The sequence below is a fragment of the Zeus faber genome (genome assembly GCF_960531495.2).
Source record: "Zeus faber genome assembly, chromosome: 19".
Taxonomy (NCBI): Eukaryota; Metazoa; Chordata; class Actinopteri; order Zeiformes; family Zeidae; genus Zeus; species Zeus faber.
Genome location: NC_137206.1, coordinates 19,544,591 through 19,564,956, shown reverse-complemented (window position 1 = coordinate 19,564,956; position 20,366 = coordinate 19,544,591). Strand labels below are relative to the sequence as shown.

Sequence of the window (20,366 nt, the reverse complement as noted above, 5' to 3'; positions counted from 1 at the left end):
GGAGGTGATATTGTGTAAGAACATGTGAGTTTTGGTGTGCGCGTGCGTGCAGGGCAGTGATGGCTTCACGTTATAAAAAGAGACGGGACAGGACGAGTCGTGGCTGCGTGGCTACGTATTATTCATTCATCATTTTGGTGTGTGTGTGTGTGTGTGTGTGTGTGTGTGTGTGTGTGCATCTGTTTGTGCGAGGGAGAGAGAGAGAGAGAAAGGGAGCAGGGGTGTGAGAGAGTGAATGGTTTTGTGTGTCAGCCAGTGTTCCTGCTCGTCTTGCTCCTCGAGTTAAGTTGAATCAGAGTCCGTCAGCGGCCACGCTGTGGTGGTCTTCCTCTCTCTCGCCCTCCATCTCTCTCTCTCTCTTTCTGTTTCCCTTCTGCACTGCGAGCATCAGCCCCGTGGGTTCAGCCGCTCAGGTAGGAGTTTGCACCATCTCATTATCACTTTTTATCAAGTTTCAGCGGTCACTTTGACAGCGATCACGTTTACTTTTTGGAGTATTTCCCCGCAAAGGGAGACGAGGAAATGCGTTCCAGTTTGTTTGAGTTTGACAGATTTTATATAACTTTCGACATGGCAGCTTTTTATAAATAGGATTCAGTGGGGGCTTTAAAATGTTGCAGTATTTTCAAGGTTCTTTGCTCAAAACTTATCAGTATTGCTGTTTAGGGGTAGTAATAATAGTAGTAAACAGTAAAAAAATAGTAATATTGACTTAATAGAAGAATACACCTTTCAGACATTAACTTATTTTCTTGGCACCTGTTGGTACGGTTTGTACAAGTTGTTTGGCTAAACTCCTGCGTGGGAAGGAAGACCGTGGGTTTTTTTTCTCATCCCATAAGGGATGGGAAAACGGAGAGGTATGTGAACCATACCGTCAGAATGCATTCTGTACCATATTTGACATGCAGAGTCGCACATCCCATAGAGAATAGGGTCAACTTCCTGAAAAACATTGGTTTCACAAACACTGATTCCTTGGGTAATCCCAAGTTATGAAGGGTTCGATTCCCCAGACGGCGAGGGGGAGAGGGGGCTTCTTGACAGAGACCAGTTTGGATATAGAATGTCCTATAATAAAAACATATAATGAATTTGTTGGAGGAGGGGATGGAGAAGAGCTGTAGCTGGGGAAAGCTAAAAAAAATAAAATAAAAAATAAAAAACACATCAACAAATAAATTGTGGATAAAAATAAAATCATGATAGGATTTTCCTTTCATCAATCATGATAAATGATTTCTGAATTCCCCCCCGGGGATCAATAAAGTCTTGTCTTGCCTTATAAAGAGAAAAGACAGTGGAGGCAAGACTACCAACTCTAAACCAATGTTTTTCTTTTCTTTTGCTACCGATTCCTCTAAGTTGAGTGGTGTGTTTTTAATCACAACATTGTCAGATCTATTGTAACTGAAAAGTTTCACCCAATTTATAATCAAATTATGTCCAGTCCTTCCAGTGCTGTGCCAAAGAAATCTTTCCATTCATTGAAAATAAATAGAACAATATGTCATTGACATAGCACCGCGATGTGCCTTTGACCTATTTCACAATATACAGCAGAGGAAAAGGAATGGCGTCACATGGCGTTTGTCCTGGTTAATTGTGACAAGTCCCATGAAAGCACGGCTTTGTAAACAGCGATGGGCAGACGGGTTTTCTCAGGCCAATATTTCCATTAGTCCTGCAACTACAAATGATGTCCTGATGTAGCTCAGGGAAAGTTTTTTTCCTCACTCTCCCTCTGTCTCTATATGCAACTATACATCTGACTATTTATACAGCATGACATTATGCTGGAACAACAGTCTACTCTTAGCTACCTGCATTCATGGAAGTATTAAGTAAATTACAGTTCACTTAAAGCTTAGATTAACTTTGGGCGAATTATAGTCGTAGAGAAATGTGGGTCACATATCACCGACACTGAATAACTTCAATGAATATCTTATCAGGACACAGTGCATTACAGGGATTCTTCTGCTCTGGCTAAATTGACCTATTGTACTGTATATGGAGTGACCTGTGTAAGCTGAGACATAGGAGGACAAGGACGAGGGAAGTAGGGGAGCGAGGTTGGACATATACTGTGTCCAAGCCCAGCTCCCAGCCCAGATCCACTAGAAATCAGCTCATCCCAAACAAAACACTTAAATGTGTAATAAACTTCAGATTAGGGTGGGCGTTGCTTGTGGGGGATGGAGGAACATTTATTGTAGGTGACAAAATTGAGATTACAGCCAAATCCCTTTTAGCTGTTACAGTGTTTTTTTTGCCCTGGTTTTAGCAACGGTAGAAGGAGAGGCCCGGAGGAGAGGATGCTCATTATTTGACAGTGTGCACAAGGACACCGGGATGGAAGTGACTTTATAATGGTCTGATATATAAATCATTAACTCCATCAGCCAGACATTTTAGTGGCTCACTCTCTCGGCAACCAGATGGTGGTGCTCATGTCAGAGCAACATGGTGCTCAGGCCAAAGGCAGCCCCAGATAGCTCTGTTGATGGGAACCGTGTTTGTAACCACTCACACTGCTGTTGCAATCACCCAAATAGGAACATTTTTTTTTTTTTTTTTTTAACTTTCTTAATGCTGAGACATTCCCATGATCCTCTTATAGAGCTGTATAAAAAAAAAGAATCTCCTGAAAGTATTTTGAATGAAATTCGTTGTTATGGGACAGGGGGGTCCCAACTAGGGGTGTGCGACCCCCACAGGAGGTCGCCAGAGATCGCAGGGGGGGTCACAAGGAACTTGGATGATTTGAGGCTTATGCTTTCCAACAGACAAATACTGATTCAAAAGCCACGAGTCTTAGCACAAATATGAATAGTCCCAAAATATGATGTATGTATGTATGTATGTATGTTTTCTACCATAAACATAGAACCAACTCCAGCAGAAAAGCATGAAAAATGTATTGCATCTGAATAGGGCGTCTCGCACTGAATTTGGGGAAAACGGGGTTGGGAATTACAGTCACGCAGACAGCACCCCAGTCAGTCTGACTCCTGACTGGAGTGATGTGCGTACTAGAAATAGTCTTGACATTTTTTTTTTAAGTAGAAAGTACCATTAAATGCCAAAAGAACATTTCCAAGACAGAGCACTCAGCAATCAGACGTTCTAAGTAGTGAAGCAGATTACATCACATTATAAAGACATAAGAATTAAGAATGACTTAATAAGAAGACTTAAAAATTACAGACTTGGTAAATAAATACAAATAAATAAAGAAATAAAAACTTGAAAAGTAAAATGAGCAGTAGTGTATATGCAGCTGTTACTGTGCAGCTTAAATTGTCCACATTTGTGTTAAGTGTAACTGTTGAGGTATTATTATTATTATTATTATTATTATTAATAATAATAATAATAATTATAATAATAACATCAACAACATGCTTATCTCTTAATCATCTTTATTTTTTTTTAAAATGCATTGCCATTGTATGTGTTATCTTCCACAGTTTTACTTCTGGGTACTTTGTGGTGTCCAAGGGGACTGGGCTTGTTAGCGGACCCTCTGGAGTGGATGTTTACCTTCCTGTCTGCGGTCGCCCAGGCTTTATGGCCATCCCTCTGACATGTGCCATCCTGTGCCTCACCATACCTCGATGGCCATAGCCGCACTAAATCACCTGCGTGCGACTGCCTACCAGCGCTACCTGACCTTTATTATGGAGCTCACTTACATTGGACAGGGACCGTGCTACTATATGGAGCAATAGCTGAGAGCCATGTGCAACCCCGACACTTTCTCTCACACACACACACACACACACACACACACACACACACACCTTGCACGTCTACCTCATGGAAAAACACTGATGGGAAATATCAACCCAATAATAGAGAACAAAATGACAGACACATAGTAGGTTTTCAATAATGCTGCCATATATGGCAGACGGAATAAGTATTTTCACAGTTTTCTTGAAATGTTTGTTGTAAAGTAAAACTGATCTGTGTTTTGTTGGTCTCTATTTTAGAACATTTCTAACTGCCTACTGTACAAAGTTACATCAGATCTGCTGAGGACACTCCCATATTTCAATATTTCTCTTGGCCTAGGTATCTTGAAATTCCCCTTTCTAAATCCTCACATCTTCAACAGATGGAGGTGTTTTTTTTAAGAATACATCCACACCGAGCCTGTGTAATTGGCAGGTCTTAACGACTGGAAGGGAGCTCTTTTGAGGAAGCACAGAAATGAATCATTTCAATGCCAACCGCTGGCTGATCAGAACCCAGAGAGTGGAAGTTTTCACACTACGTTCAACTGGTGGTGAGGGTCGCAGCGCAGCAATGCAAAGTTGATTTGTTTTAAAAGTAGACCGTCCCAATTCAGGACCAGGATCAGGACCTCCCACGGGACAAAAGCCATGTCATGCAACCTGTACCACGTTAAAAGGGATCGGATCAGTTATGACATGCAAAGTTAGGGAAATATGTAATACTAGAATGCAGAATGCTCATGGCAGAACATCTCCTACATTAGAATTCAGATATCTGGTACCATCAATTGATATGTATGTAACAGGGAATAGTTTAGTGTATTATTCAGTATGTATTGATTTTAAATGCCATACCTACCTTCAATGATGTATCCCACAAAAGTGGTGTTAAATTCTTGTATTTGCTCCTTATATTGTAGTAAGAGTAAAAATTGTATTAAACTTTTTATTATACATTTTTTTTTTTTTTTTTTAATTCTATGGGCAAAATGTCTTAACTTATGTCTATCCCACCTTGCTTGACTAGCCCTATCTTCTGAAGTACATGTACATCATGTTTCTAATCAATAATAAAGGGGGGCGGGGCTGGTAATATTACACCAAATATTTTCCATTTCCACTTAAATTTTCCATTCCAGAAGCTGCCCATTATTTTGTTTATGTCCAGAGTTATTCATCAGCACCAAGAAATTCAAACAATTTGTCCTGCAGTAGTCATTTAAACGTTATGACTTTAACACGTTACCGACCGCCCTTGTACTCGAATGAAATGCAATTTGTACAAAAGAAAAACATTATTGCGCTGCAGAAAACATACACCGCAAGCTAATACTGTGCTGTGCGGTGCTAATACTATAAAATTGGTGCCAATAATTACACAAATTAAGCTAGACTGTAAAATTTATGGGCTCTGCAGTAAGGGGGCTGGGTATTTATATTCCCGAGTTCTGCTCCGTTCTGCTCTTACAAATGAAGCACAAACCCGCCCCGGGGCTGATTTTCAGCAGCATGCAGGTTTGATTTTCTCACAGAGCAGAGAGTTTCCACAGAGCTGCATCCCCGCTGTCCTGTTTGTTTAGGTGTGTGCTGATTAGAAGTTCCCATGCTGGGTATCTTAGCACACCATGGGCTTGGAACGTGACATGTCTTTTACAGTGACTGGAGTCTTACGTTCATTTTCATTTCTCCTGCTCTCCAGCGCACCGGCGCTTAATGACATTGTTTTTTGAGTGCGTGCTTTGCCATGCAGTGTTCATTAGTGCAGGTCGTAACGGGGAGCTTAAATGTTCTTCTTCCGGGTGCTGACAGCTCATCCAGATGGACCAACTATTTGATAAAAACACTGTATATTCTTTATTGTTGCCATTCATTAGCAAAGCGACATTTTTAAATGAGAATTTAGAATGCACACTGTCTATATAATGATATTTAAAGGATAATTTGTGGAATATTGAATAACATTAAGCATCTGGTTTTGATGGCCTCTTATTTTACAGAAATAACATATAGCATCAGGATGGTTTTAATGTGCTGGTCTTTAATGAGCTGGCGCAGTGTGAGTACTTTCATGGGGCCTTATGTGAATTGGCGTTTATGGGCCATGCCAGTTGCAATGATGACTCTTTACCCTAAATGTCTGTGACATTTTTGTTGTGTTTCCTTTATAGGAATAGCTGAGGCCTTTGCCCAAGGCCTGTATCAGTCACCACAGACAACGCCCTGCTGACAGGGTCCCAGTTTTAAGGCCCTAGAGTCTGGAACTTAAAAGAGAAAAATGCAGAATACTACGCCGGAAGCAACAGAGGGGATATCTCTGAAGTGCGGCATGTCTGGGATCCATGAATTGATCTTCACCATGGTACCTATGGTCTACGGCTTCATTTTTGTCATCGGCGTCGTCGGCAACAGCATGGTGGTGGCTGTGACCTACCGCTACATGAAGCTCAAGACGGTGGCCAACGTTTTTGTACTCAATCTGGCTGTTTCTGATCTCACTTTTCTCATTACCCTCCCCATGTGGGCCACCTTCACTGCCACTGGCTACTATTGGCCCTTCGGAGGATTTCTATGCAAGGCCAGCGCAGGGTTGGTCATTTTTAATCTCTACACAAGCATCTTCTTCCTCACCGCGCTCAGCATTGACCGCTACTTGGCCATCGTCCACCCAGTGCGATCGCGCAGGTACCGCACTGTCGTCTACGCGCGCATAACCTGTGTGCTTATTTGGCTGTTTGCCTTCCTGCTCAGCGTGCCCACTGCCTTGACCCGGGACGTCCACAACATAAACAAAACCACAGTGTGTGCAGTCCTGCACCCGGCCAACGAGAACACCATGAGGCTCAAGCATCTCCTGCTTGCCATCAGCCTGATGAAAAGCCTCCTTGGGTTCCTGGTGCCTTTCCTCATCATCATCACCTGCTATTGCCTCATTGGACGGGCGCTGCTGGTGGCGAGGCACATCCAGAAGAGCGCCCGATCCCGGGATGACGAGGTTCTGCGCATGCTAGCGGCGGCTGTGCTGGCCTTCTTCCTGTGTTGGGCACCCCATCAGGTGTTCCACTTCATGCAGGTGCTGACCCAGCTGAAGGTGCTGGAGAAGTGCGCCATCTTGGAAATCATTGACACGGCCATGCCTTTCACCATCTGCATCGCCTACTTCAACAGCTGCGTCAACCCCATCGTCTACGGCTTTGTGGGACGCAACTTCCGCAAAAACCTGCTGCGTCTGTTGTGCTGCTCGCCGGGTGGCATGCACGGCGCTCACCCAAGCATCAGCTCCAAGATGAGTGCCCTCTCCTACCGTGCCTCGGAAGCCCTGAGCCTCACGGCCAAAAACAAGGCCTCCACTGATGTTAAGTGAAGGCCGAGATTACAAACTCATTCTCCCGGCTCTTGGTTTGGCGTGGGGGAATTCCATGCTTCTAAAACCCCAACTGTATTACCAAGCACTGAACCATGCGGACATGGCTTTCATGTTCAATGTTGTACTCATATCCAATTAGGCGTTAAGCCAGGAGGCCAGCCTCGCATATTGGCGATCTGTAATCAGAGTGATTTTTTTTTTTTTTTGTGTCTGTCTCAAACGGTGGGAAAACTCTTACTGAATTGGAAACAATAAAGTAAAATAAATGGACGCTTTTGTAATCTCATTGTACCTAGGTGAGATACAGTGATGTCATTTACATGTCCGGTGGTGTGTTTAGAGGATCTTTACCAGTTATAATTATAATTATGGGCATGAAAATCACAAGTTCATATGCACAGAAGAGGATTGGGACAATGTGAAAATAAATATTTATGTGTGTAATTGTAATGTAATGTGGTTTAGAAATTACGAATTCTGAGTCATAATTTAACTGAGAATAAAGTCCAGAATTCTAAGATTAAATTCAGAAATCTAACTTTTAAGCCCAGATTTTTTTTTCTCCACAGAATTCTGACTTTAAATAATCCGATTTTTTTTTTCACGTGACCATACATTTGTTTAATGTGGCCCTGTTCCTCTTTTCAATCCCTTTTGTGCTCCACCAGCTCCACATGGTATAATTCCTATTGATATCTATTGCTTCACATGATATGTTCACACTGTGTGCTCCAGTTCTCTGTTCTTGCATATTGATATTGACTTTCAATAGTCTGCGATGTTGCAAAAGAAATTGTATAACTGTATAAATCAAGTGCACAAGCACTCCAGATAGGGTGATATGTGTTTGTATTGTTGGTGGTTGTCTTTGTTGTATTTAAACATGTTGATGATGCTATACTGTGGATATTCTTTTTCTATTCTGTAAGTGTAATGTTTATGAAAATACAAACATATGAATAAATGTAAAGAAATCTACAATCATCAGTTGTGAAGTACTGCCTACATTAAAATGGGCCCATATGGAGCTGTGCATACACCAAGGCTCCTATCGATTTACAATACATGAGAATTGGGGATGGGGAAAGAAATGGTGATCTTGGCTCCTATAGGTAGGTCTGGGATCTGTTAATAATTGAGCAAGCATCTTTTAGGCTCCAGGGACTCCACGTAATGGCAGAAACAACAGGTTCAGAGTACAGGACATTCTCCAGGGGATTGGTGGACGGACGCGGCGTCAGGGTTATAAATGCTGTCAGGATTTGGGGTACACTCACACGCAACATGAAGGTCCTACTGCTCTTTGGATTGGTGGCGCTCGCCCTTTCTGAGGTCACTCGCTTCGAGGGGTAAGGCTGAAATCTACCAAGGAGACAAAAATTACATTTCTTCTATAATTCCTTGTAATACCAGCCTAGGAGTGATAACTGAATTGTTTTGATAATAATTGTAGTTTCTCTTTTTCGGAACTCAACCAGCTGTAGTAGAATATCCTTAAATCCTTATTCCTTATAATTCATGTTTGTTCCTTAGACTGCTAAGAAAGACACAGGTGTGGGTGACATGCAATAAAATGCATATCTTCATATGCAACATACAATATATCTAATATATTTTCTTAGAACAATATGATAGAGATAGAGAGAAAATTAACATGTATATACATATGCATGTCACCAGGACTCCAAAGAAACAGGTGGAATACTGCCATTGTGCAGTTAGAGCTAATCTGATTATAATTATTACCTGGGACCTAGGGAATTGACTGCTCTAAAAATAAAATCCTCATTAACATATACAGTATATTCTTCCATTACATATTTCATTAAATAGAAAAAAACTCATTTATTTAAGTGTATTGGCACAGATCTCTCCTGAGTGGTTTAAATAATCCCCTCTTTTAATAATAAAAAAAGAGTGTATAAGTGATAGAAGGACAGACACATGAATGGACTGAAACAATAGTCCAAACAAGGAAAAGAGATATTTGAGAGGGGATTTATTATAACTTGATTCCCTAGTAATTAAAAAAGGACAGGAGAGCAGCTTGAGCCAATGCCAAATCTTGGTGAAATGTATAAAAAAAAAAAGAAATTCATCTTACCTTCTATGGTAAGGTGCTCAGCCTGTCCTATTGACTGCTCAAAGAGCAAGAAAACTTTTACATGTAGGGAGACAGAATGTATTTACATTGAACGTATTTCATTATTCATGTCATTTAGTTATTTATTTAAAATACACAACTTTTAGATATTTAGCATTTATCTAAAACAATAAAATAGGTGACGTAGACTCCTTATATTTTGTTACATCTGAAGAAAGATTCCAAAACATTGGCACGGGCTTTGAAATATATGTGGAGTCCTTCCATATTCTCAAATACATTTCACAATATTTGACGGAACATGTTTCCGTATATGGCAGTATAATTTCGTAAGGCATGCTCTTCTACAGTGTGTTCTCCATATCTTTCCTCTTTGCGACAGAGAGAAGGTCCTCCGTCTGAAACCTGTGCTCGATGACCATGTGACCCTCATCAAGGAACTGGCAAGCAGCATTGAGGTAGAGCGTCTTCACACTACATCCAGCTTAGCGCGCTATCCTCACTCCCAACAGGGGTTAAATTGGTTCCCTAAAGGTGATGGCGGCTAAATTGGATCCATTTTCTCAGGTCAACCTGATCAAATGCCCAGATGGTTGAGTTCTATCTCTATTTTCTATTTCTTTATTCATTAAATTGTGATATTTGTCAATTTATTTTCCCTTTTACTGAGGACTGGAATCCAAGTGCTCCTGATGAAAAAAAACAAAATGACAATTCAAATGCATAATGATAAATTAAGATCCATAAATACCAGGTCTGGTGTCCTCATGTCCTACCGTTGTCCTGACCTGTCTCTCACTCTCACCAAAATAAATCTGAATTAACAAATGGTAATTATCTTCTCATTAGACTCAATGGTTAGTCTCGGTTAGGAGGGTCAGATCAAAAATGTATTGCATTTTTAGGCGGTTTACTCCCCATGTAAACAGCTGGAGGCCCAAAGTGCTCCTTTAAAGATGTATTTCTGTGTTTCCTTTCTTTGCTGATGCGTTTGCCTGTGGCGCCCTCTGCAGGTGGATTTTTGGAGCCCTGACAGCGCTGAGCTGGTGACCATTGACATCGATGTGGACATCCATGTGGCAGCAGCCCACACCGACATGGTCTACACTATGCTGCAGCAGAGCGACATGGAGATGGAGTAGGTCACGCAGTTGAGAACTTGTAAAAAAAAACAAAAAACAATAATAAAATAAATAAATGCATCTCTTACCTGTATGATTTGTCATACATGTCATACATATGTAGGGGAAGGACAAGCTCAGGCTTTACCACCATGCAACTGTGATTCTGATGTTTACAATTCAATGTATGTCTTTACCGAAGACATTTAAAGATAAATATTGTTATTGGCGAGCAGAGATTCTCGTCTGATTCGTTTCATATTTAGTGATGGAATAAACTTACAGACTCTCTCATCCAGGGTCCTGATTGAGGATCTGCAGGCCGCTGTGGATGCACAGACTAATGACAGGGTGCCTACCCCAAGGACCCACAGCTACACCAAGTACAACAACTGGGACAAAGTAAGAGACAGAGTATCTATGTTTATTTAATTTTATTTATTTCCCCCCTTCTCTCCCTAGTCTCATTTAGTGATGTGTCCTGTTTGATTCACAGATCCAGGCCTGGATTTCTGATATTTCCTCCTCCAACAATAAGTTGATCAGCAAGGAGCTTATCGGAAATACCTATGAGGGACGCCCCATGACTCTCCTCAAGGTATTCCATATTTATTTTTTATTAGAATCTATGTAAATATTCTGTCATTGGCCTATATGGATTTAAAGTTTGTGATTCCAATCATCGAACCTCTAATCTCTCCTTATATACAGCTCGGTAAGAAGACAGGCTCCACCAAACCCTCCATATTCCTTGACTGCGGCATCCACGCCAGAGAGTGGATCTCTCCTGCTTTCTGCCAGTGGTTTGTGAAGGAGGTAGGAAAATAAGATTACTAATGTATGGATTAGGGATGCATGGATACTGCTATCAGGAAACCGGCATCAGTTACTGGTTCCAATACTCTCCTTGTGTACTTGTACTCGTACTCATAATGCTCAGATAGCTATAGAGATCACTAACCTATACTCACACAGCAGTTCCATGTTCTATCTATATTGTTGGGTTTGGGCTCTATATTGTTTCAAAGCAGCAAATAGATCGGGTCTTCATAATCTATGGGCAGAGATATGTCGCTAGAAACTGAATTTGAATCATTTATATTTGAATTTTAATTGCTCAACTTGAATAATTGCATAAAAATAACTGAATCTGAATAGCATCATTTGAAATGTATTGGTTTGGAACTGAATTCCAATAAACTTAAAACTGAATGTAATATTATAAAATTGAATTAATTTGCTCTGAAACTGTATTTGACTCACTGAAATTTTGTTACATTCTCACAATTCTAATGCAGTTCTCGTCATTGTAATTCAGTTTACTGAGACACATATCTGGGTCATTGAGGAAGAGCAATCGAGTACAGATTCACAGAACTCCTTTAAGGCCAATACGCACCTATGTTTTTGACCATTTCTAGTTCCTTCACTCCCATTGATCCATGACCTTGTAGGGATTGACTGAGAAACTGTTCCTGTTATGCACCATTAGTCACAGTGTTTTGTTTTTTTTGTTTCATTCAATTACAATAAAACACACTGTTAATATTGGTTTTGTTTGGAGAAGGAGGGAGTGGGGATGCACAGCGGATCACACAGCGACCAGCAGAGCGGAGATTGCGCTGCCGCCAGCCCTTTTTTTTCTTGGAAAGGTTAAAAATATAGGATATTTACGAGAAAGTAAAATACCGGGAGGACAGCGGGAAAGAAGGGTAAAATACGGGAGAATCCCGACCTTTGATTGGTGGAGCTCGCTGTTACCATGGAAATGTTTATCGCACAGGCCATGTTTTGCATTATTTGCGTCACTGAGTTACTGCTACCACAGAACTCTACTTTTACTACAGAGCAACCATTATTTCAACGCTATTATTTATAATATAAACATTATAATAATGACAAAGGTTAAATTCGAGAAGAAGCGCGCTAAACTATGGTTAGGATGGAAGTCGTTGGAAAGGTATCATTCGCAATGGTTTATGGATAAGTAGTTCCTTCACTCTTAAAATAATTATGTACACAGTCTTGTACTGTAAGATTCAAAATCGAATTGGGGTTGGGTGAGTGTGTTTGAGAGAGAGCGAAAAGAGAGAACAAATATTTTATCATTAAATAAAATCTCAGAAATGGTGTGCAATAAAGTTAAATCAAATATTAAATAAGGAAATTCACTTACAGGACGCACACGACATGGCTGAGGTCAAACGAGAAAACGAAAGGGGGAAGGCAGTATATATAGCCTCTCACCATGTAACGCAGGAGTGTTTGGGATATCCTTCCTGCCTCAGGGGCGATCATGTGACTCCTAGATGGGAACTTCTTCACATGTACCTTCGCCTTTTTTTCCCGTTTTCAAATTATTTTTTTTGTAACTGTTGAGCTCCATAGTCGTTACAGTACATGAAAAGGAGTACTGTGATTCTGCACTCGGTTGCTCTTCCTCAACGACCCGAATGTGTGTCTCAGTAAACGGAAATTGAATTGCAAGAACTGAATTACAGTTGTTCTGGATGAATTTCGAGTGACGCTCAAATAGTTTCAGAGCAAAATTATTTTTCATTATTTGACATTCAGTTTCAATTTTGAATTTAGTTCCAAACTAATAAATTCAATTTCAAATTATGCAATTCAGTTTTTCCATGTAATAATTCAAGTTAAAAGATATAAATTCTAATTATGTGATTCAAATTCAGTTTTATAATTACATTTAAATAATTTTAAAAAATTGAAAAATTAAACAATTTTTTTTAATAATTAAAGTTGAGCAATTCAAATTCAAATATAAATTGTTCAAATTCAGTTTCTAGTGACACATATTTCTGCCCATAATAATCACTGATCTCAATATTGCTTTAACTAAAAATGTCAGTCATCGCAAGAAGTATCAGCAAGTACCCACAAGGGTACAAGGTACTCAGTACTCCTCCTCCCATCTTAAAACATGGTCTCTGTGTGGTTTATTATATCAACTAAGGACTGCAAAGAACATGCCCAAACTGTGTCCAATGTTTCCCAGGCTCTGTCTACCTATGGAACCGACTCCCAGATGACCAGCTTGCTCAACCAGATGGACGTTTTTGTTCTGCCCGTCTTCAACATCGACGGCTACGACTACACCCACAAGCAGGTATGCTGCAACAAAGCCTGGTCTAGATCGACAGTAATGGTGGAGATCATATCTTAATCATCCCACCCGTCGCAAAATGGGATGGGGCCAAGAGTTCTAACACATAGTTAAGATCACAAAAGCTTCCCATTAAAGACAAAAGGTCACACTGAATATGTACCAGAAACCTAAAACAATATCCAGGAGAAGACTGTCCAAAAAAGGGGGGGAGGTGCAGCCATGTCTAAATGAGCCCATGCTGTCATGATAATCTCCCGAATTTGATGCTGATTTTATTGAAATCTATTTAGAGTCTAACCCTGCTTTCTGGAACTTCAGAACAGGATGTGGAGGAAAACTCGCTCCAGGACATCTGGGTCCAGCTGCATCGGAGCCGATCCCAACAGGAACTTCAACGCAGGCTGGTGCAGTAAGTACAACGTTGTCAAAGGCTGCATATGTTTCTATTGATGTGTTTGTTTAGTTGTTGATAAAAATAACTTAGATGACGAGAAAGGGTTTTTTTGTCCAAGCCGATGAGGGGCTTCCTGTCAGTATTTATTGCCTATTTTCTATAATAACAGAAGTGTGTATAACAGAAGACAAAACACAGAATAACCTTGTTTTTTCAAGGTGAACTACAAGTGCAGAAGCCAGTTTCTGACCTTTGCTATTATTATTATTCTTCCTCATTTAATAACCTCAAAGATGTCTGCAGAAAGCTGTTAAGGGACCTCTTAGCTTTAAAGAGTAAAGACCTCAGCGCTCTGGAGATAGAGCTTCTCCTTTTTTGATTGTGCCCTCCTTCCTGTTTTCCAATTATTTTGACCCATTCAAAGTGGATTTTCCACAAATTGTTGAAAGGACCATAACAAGCTCTTCATTTACAGGTCAATACAGACTCAATGCAGCAGGTGGAAAATGCATTGAATACTGAACAGATTTTACAATTTCTGCCTTCTTGAGACTGACTCCTAAGTTGTATCTTTTTTTCCTTATTATGTGTTTGGGAGACTCTACCCACAGACACGTGTTCAGGTCGAGAGACGGAGACTTTCGGGCAGTTAGGTGCTGACATTGCAGGGTTTTTATGAGAGGGATTAAAAATAAATAAAATAAAATAAATAAAAAAGGCTCGCTGGCCTAAATGGGAACATAAAGCAACATAGAATTGATCAGTGTCAGAGTCCTGCAGACCGTGGCTTAACCACGCCCCCTCATCTGCCACACTCTGCCACCCTTTTTAACCTGCAGCCACCGGAGCTTCCAACAGGCCCTGCAGTGACATCTACTGCGGCTCCAAGGCCGAGTCTGAGATCGAGGTCAAGGCCGTTGCTGACTTCATCCGCAAGAACAGGTCCACCATCAAGGCCTACCTCACCATCCACTCCTACTCCCAGCTCCTGCTCTTCCCCTACTCTTACACCTACAATCTGGCTGCCGACCACAGCGAGCTGGTCAGTAGACTTGACTTCAAAACCAACGGTGGATAGGCCGTTGGAGTGTGGAAAGTAAATGTGGTGCACATATTTCACTAGCAACCAGACAGCCACCATAACTTAGTATGAATTACTTAATAAATTACTATTAAAGAAATACAAGTATAATGGCTGATCATACAGACATATTTTACAGATGATTTCCTAGTGCTTAAATGACTTGGGCCAGGCGCTGGCTTTGGGATGATTTGAAATTATTGTTTATTTTATGGGTATCATATTTTAATTAAATTTAGATACCATCATTGTGATACACAATCTTTAGTCTAATTAAATGTTATTAAAAAATATATTAATTACAATTTCTCACAATATTAAAATATCAGAGGAGGTAATGCCATGTAGTGAACCTCCATTTGATTATTTAACATGGATTTTAAAGATATTGTGATAGGTATCAATGTATAAAATTCCCTTTGATTATTATAATAATAAATTATCGCATATGGCCCAGCCAGATGCGGCTGTCAAAAATACACCATAATGTTTAGGTTATTAAACTGCTGGGCTTGGATAGCTACAACTTTTAAACACAGTGGGCCATATTTTATATTGTGTTTATTTCTTCCTTCAACAATCCCATTTGACATGTCACATAAATAAGATTATATATTTCTGTTGATCACAACATTTATTTCCAGAACCCCCTTTGGTCAAACTTCATTTTAAAAAGCAGCTTCCTTAACACCTCATCCCATTAGAACTCTTACCTCAAGCCCATACTTAGACGCTGCATTCTCATAAGGAGCACGAGGCTCTCTCACCTCTGCCCGGGGTGAGGGGGCAAGGTCTGGGCCTCACAATCACACCTCCAGAGCAATGCTCACACCGACTGTCACACGTCGCTCACTCGTCATTACTCACTTCCAACTCCAACCCTCCTCTCTTGACGCGATAGAACAAAAGAACCACAGGAATCTCTCCAAACTGATCTCTCTGTCCGGAGACACTGTTTCCTGCTTGTGTGCTTGGCTGGGAGTTTCATTTCCTGCCAACGCTCGGTGCTGCTTCCCGCTATTGATTTTAATATCAGTGGAATGTATTTTGTTTTGACGAAAGCCTTCAGGCCAGGGATGGTTCATAAATATAGGCACGGGGTTCACAATTTTCCCCTACTTAGTATTTCATTAATGTAAGTTGCTTTTTAAAATGAAACTGTTTATCTCAACATACTCTTTAAATGCTGGTTATTTTCTGTGTGTAGCTGAAAGTAGCTAAGGGCGCCTCCGCTGCTCTGCAGAGTCTGTATGGGACCAAATACACCAGTGGACCGGCTGCTGCCACCATCTGTGAGTACCACAATAATCCCAGTCCCTCATGATGCTTCCCATAGTGGGGGCAGAATGCAGGGAGGAATCTGTATCATGACTGGGTCACAATCTCCAAGTTAAACATGCATACATGAACACATGGTCTATAGCAGTGGTTCTCAATCCCCAGGGTTCCTTCAAGAGGTTCCAGGGGGGGTCTCCAGCCAAATGATTAATAGTTAGAACTTCACCATTATTTCATTTACAATACGTTAGCACTCTTAGAATTGAAAAATAATGACTGCTTTGATCATAGTTTCACTATTATCTCCCCATAGTATGGACACGTTTGGAGGTTTGGACTAAATCGTATCCAACAATTAAAATTTTCTCAGATTGGGGTCTCAAAGAATAAATATTATCAAACGAGTCCAGGGCTTAATGCGTATGAAAATGAAAATGTTCTTGATATGAAAAAGGCTGAGAATCACTTGTCTATAGGGGTTGTTTTTTGGAACAAATTGATATGTTGCAGTGAAGAACCATTCTTTAGAACTCCTAAACACAAGTTTTCAAACCAATAGATGTAAAATCATGTTCCTCTCATCCCTTCTCAGACCCTGCTGCCGGAGGCTCGGACGACTGGGCCTATGACCTGGGAGTGAAGTACTCCTACACTTTTGAGTTGCGGGACACCGGCCGTTACGGCTTCCTGCTGCCAGAGTCTCAGATCAAGCCCACATGCGAGGAGACCATGCTGGCTGTCAAGTACATCGCCGCCTACGTGCAGAAGAACCTCTATTAAGGAGCAGAACAAGCAGGACCCCTGCCAACCACACTCCCCTCTTCCAAAACCCCCGACCCCTTTCACCCTCCGATCTCTCAGCCATCTCGAGCCTGTGTCCATGGATACGGGGCGCCACCCGCCATGTTTTCTCACTGTGCTCGACAGAATGTCAAAATGAGTGCAAACAATAAAATCAGTGATCCATCCCCACCTGCTGAATATTTTGCTGTGTGTATGATGAAAATATACAATCTAATGGACTGAGCCTCTGCGATTTTATGTAAAATATATACAAGAAAATGATGTTGGGAAAGCAACCAAAATCATGCTGAAACAGTATCGGCTTAATATACATTTACATAACACAACAAAAAGAGCCAAAGATTTACTGCATAGGACGCTTTGTGGCTGGTGATCCCTCTTGTACACTGGCGCTGTTCCAGCAGCAATGGGGGTTGGTGGGGTGGGCTCTCTGTCACTGAAGCCTCTGGTCCAGTTTCACAGTACATGACAATCATACAGTACTGACTCCTTGACAGCCTCTGTATGCTGTCCGGCATGTGCCGCCCTGGAGAAAACAAATTAGGCCAAAGATTTGTGCTGAATCTAACTCTGCACTGGCACCCAGTCCTAATGCCTGTGAATATGGGTTATTATTTTCTATGAGTTTTGTGTTAATGGCATTGTAAGTACATATTTGTAATTTATTTGGGTTGTAGACGAGTTGAATACATTGAATTATGCACATCTTTTAATGTTTGTGTTTGAGTTTCACGTGTCCGTTTATATTAAACTGACACTCGGTAGTGCAGTAAAGGGTATGTGCAGACATTCATACAGCATCTACCCCCCTTTCCTGTATATTTAAAGTACCTCTTCTCACTCAACCCAGACTTAATACTACGTAGACGCACCCAAGGGTTACTGCTACTGAGCATATTCCCAAAAGACTACTTATTTAAAGGATTGTCTCAAGGGGTAAGCTGGCAAGACTACGGATGACGTGAACGCTAAGCTTTGCAATGGCAGTGGCTGGGTGTAGGCTCCCTTTTCCACTAGATGGCGGCCACAGTCAAATGAAACCAAGGCCATCCTGTTCCCTGTCGGCACTTCATCAAATATATCTTCTCTATCATCTCGACAGAAGATTAACATTGAATGTAACCATGCCAAGTACACAATAACAACACCACAAACAGCTACTGCTGGTGTCAGCATGGCTTTAACATGTCATATCATAGCTTTGTCATTCACTATATATGGAACGCCATTTGAGTCTATATCAAATAAATACATACAAATATGAATAAATGTGTCTACGAAACAAATCCTGAAACAAATAAATGAGGCAATGAATATATAAATACAAATTTATAAATGAGTAAATATTATTGAAGAAATATATATATTTTTTTATCATTTTTAAAGGGACCTCTCTCTCAAAAGGCTATTTTTTATGGATTCCAGTGGACTCTAATTTCATAAATCCTTAAATAAATAAATGTGGAATTATGAAATAGAAGATCTATTTCATATACATAATTCATTCATTTATTTTTATTTGTATTTTTTTTTTTAATATTGACTCAAATGGCGTTCTAACTATCTACTGTAACTATAGAGGAAGGAATCTCTGTCTGTCTGTCTGTCTGTCTGCCTGTCTGTCTGCCTGTCTGTCCTTCAATTATGTCGAAACCGTTCATCCGATCGACTTCATACTTGGTTTCATACATTTTAAAAACTTTTATTTTTTTCCAGGTTGTCATCGTTACTCACCATAATAATTACCTCATTCACAATTGTGAGACGACGGAAGGGGCACGTCGCCTACATTTGACAGGAGCTAGGCTAGCTGATCCCCTCCGCAGCCATGCATTGAGCTAACGCAGTTAGCATGCAGCCCGGCAGCGAGCTAACCCCAAACCGCCGTCTCCCTTTTGACGTCCAGGGAGTTTTGGGGGCTGACAAGTTGTTGGATTCACTTCCCCGCTTCGGCATTAATAGAAAAGGTCGTTACGCGTCATTTTTGGGATGTTTCTGTCGTTTTGGACAACTGAAGAGACCACTGTAAGTGATCTCATTAAAGATAATAAAAAAATAAAACATGGATTCAATCCTTCACCTCCATAAAGATGTTGACTCCAGCTTGGGCCATTTGGGCTATTGTGCAACGACCAGGGCATCTTTGTTTCAGACGCATCGGGGGGGGAAATGCGCGTTGAATATTTTAACGCAAGACACAACACAAACAAACTGCTTGTTATTCGAAAACCGTCTGGAGTTCTATCGCTTTGCACCGGCGACCGGTTTGACACGACGTTCAATCGTAGAGAGAACATGGTAAACCCTGACGTGAGCTCTCCCACCAACGTTTTGACACTCACATTTGCCCTGCACGTGGTTCTGTGGTAAAGGGTGATGAGGGTCCAGGCTACAGTTCACAAATGTCTAAACATTTTTTTTTTTTAACTTTTGGAGCAGACACACAAACGCTCCACTACCATTCATTCCCACATCGGCCATTAGCCTATCAACCGTCGGCTCGCTCGGTGCTGCCGCCAGTGGCCGCTACTTGCATTGCGACCGAGGTTCGTCGACGTTCAATTGGTTGCAATACCACCCCCGACCACGGGCGGCGGGGCGGAGCGACCAGGAAGTAACGGTTCGAAGTAACGATAGAAAAAGTGACGCTTTTTTTTTTTTTTTTTTTTGGAACTTTCGACGAGACTCGAATTTAAAAAAAGTAAAATTAGTTGTTTTGGGGTTTTTTTTTTTTTAATTATTGGTGAATCAACGTTGGGTCGCCATTCAGAGGAAGAATCCGAACTCCGGCTGTCTGGAAAAGTGTAAAAAAAAACCCGGTAATTCGGAATTTCGAGTCGGAATTCCGGACCCGAGGCACGTTGTTCAAGTTCCAGTTCAAGTTCAAGAGATAATTTGTCACATACATATACACACGGTCATACGTATATGCAGTGAAATGTCATGACACCCGGTGATTACGCACAATAAGCTCTATAAGCTCTAAAAACACTAAAAAAAATACCAAAATGTGCATAATCGACACTTCATGAGGAACAATGTTCCCGCTGCCCAGAGGCAACCGACACCGGGCCGGGACACCGGGCCGGGACACCGGGCCGGGACACCGGGCCGGGACACCGGGCCGGGACACCGGGCCGGGACACCGGGCCGGGACACCGGGCCGGGACACCGGGCCGGGACACCGGGCCGGGACACCGGGCCGGGACACCGGGCCGGGACACCGGGCCGGGACACCAGGCCGGGACACCAGGCCGGGTCGGCAGCGCCCGATTTCCGAGTTTCACTCGAACGCAGCATTCGCTCACGTGGGCCCGAGTCGCGCTGCCCTCCAGCTGCTATAAAAACGC

The 20,366-nt window shown here is 41.4% G+C and overlaps 2 protein-coding genes across 2 annotated transcripts; both read left to right on the top strand.

Annotated features, from left to right (window-relative positions):
• Nucleotides 1-286: 286 nt before the first annotated feature.
• On the top strand, nucleotides 287-8,007 carry agtr1b (angiotensin II receptor, type 1b). Its single transcript, XM_080020303.1, has 2 exons — nucleotides 287-413; nucleotides 5,912-8,007. Exon 2 carries the CDS (start codon nucleotides 6,019-6,021, stop codon nucleotides 7,102-7,104), a length of 1,086 nt encoding a protein of 361 aa, XP_079876429.1. The 5' UTR covers nucleotides 287-413; nucleotides 5,912-6,018; the 3' UTR covers nucleotides 7,105-8,007.
• A 384-nt stretch (nucleotides 8,008-8,391) lies between these two features.
• On the top strand, nucleotides 8,392-16,992 carry cpb1 (carboxypeptidase B1 (tissue); the record flags this gene model as incomplete). Its single annotated transcript, XM_080019873.1, has 11 exons — nucleotides 8,392-8,456; nucleotides 9,594-9,669; nucleotides 10,225-10,349; nucleotides 10,632-10,734; nucleotides 10,829-10,930; nucleotides 11,044-11,148; nucleotides 13,349-13,459; nucleotides 13,778-13,868; nucleotides 14,693-14,895; nucleotides 16,142-16,226; nucleotides 16,805-16,992. The coding sequence occupies 11 exons, from the start codon at nucleotides 8,392-8,394 to the stop codon at nucleotides 16,990-16,992; spliced, it is 1,254 nt and encodes a 417-aa protein (XP_079875999.1).
• Nucleotides 16,993-20,366: the final 3,374 nt, after the last annotated feature.

Excerpts from the sequence above, each read along its gene's own strand:
- agtr1b (XM_080020303.1), top strand. The coding sequence starts at position 6,019 with ATGCAGAATACTACGCCGGAAGCAACAGAGGGGATATCTCTGAAGTGC.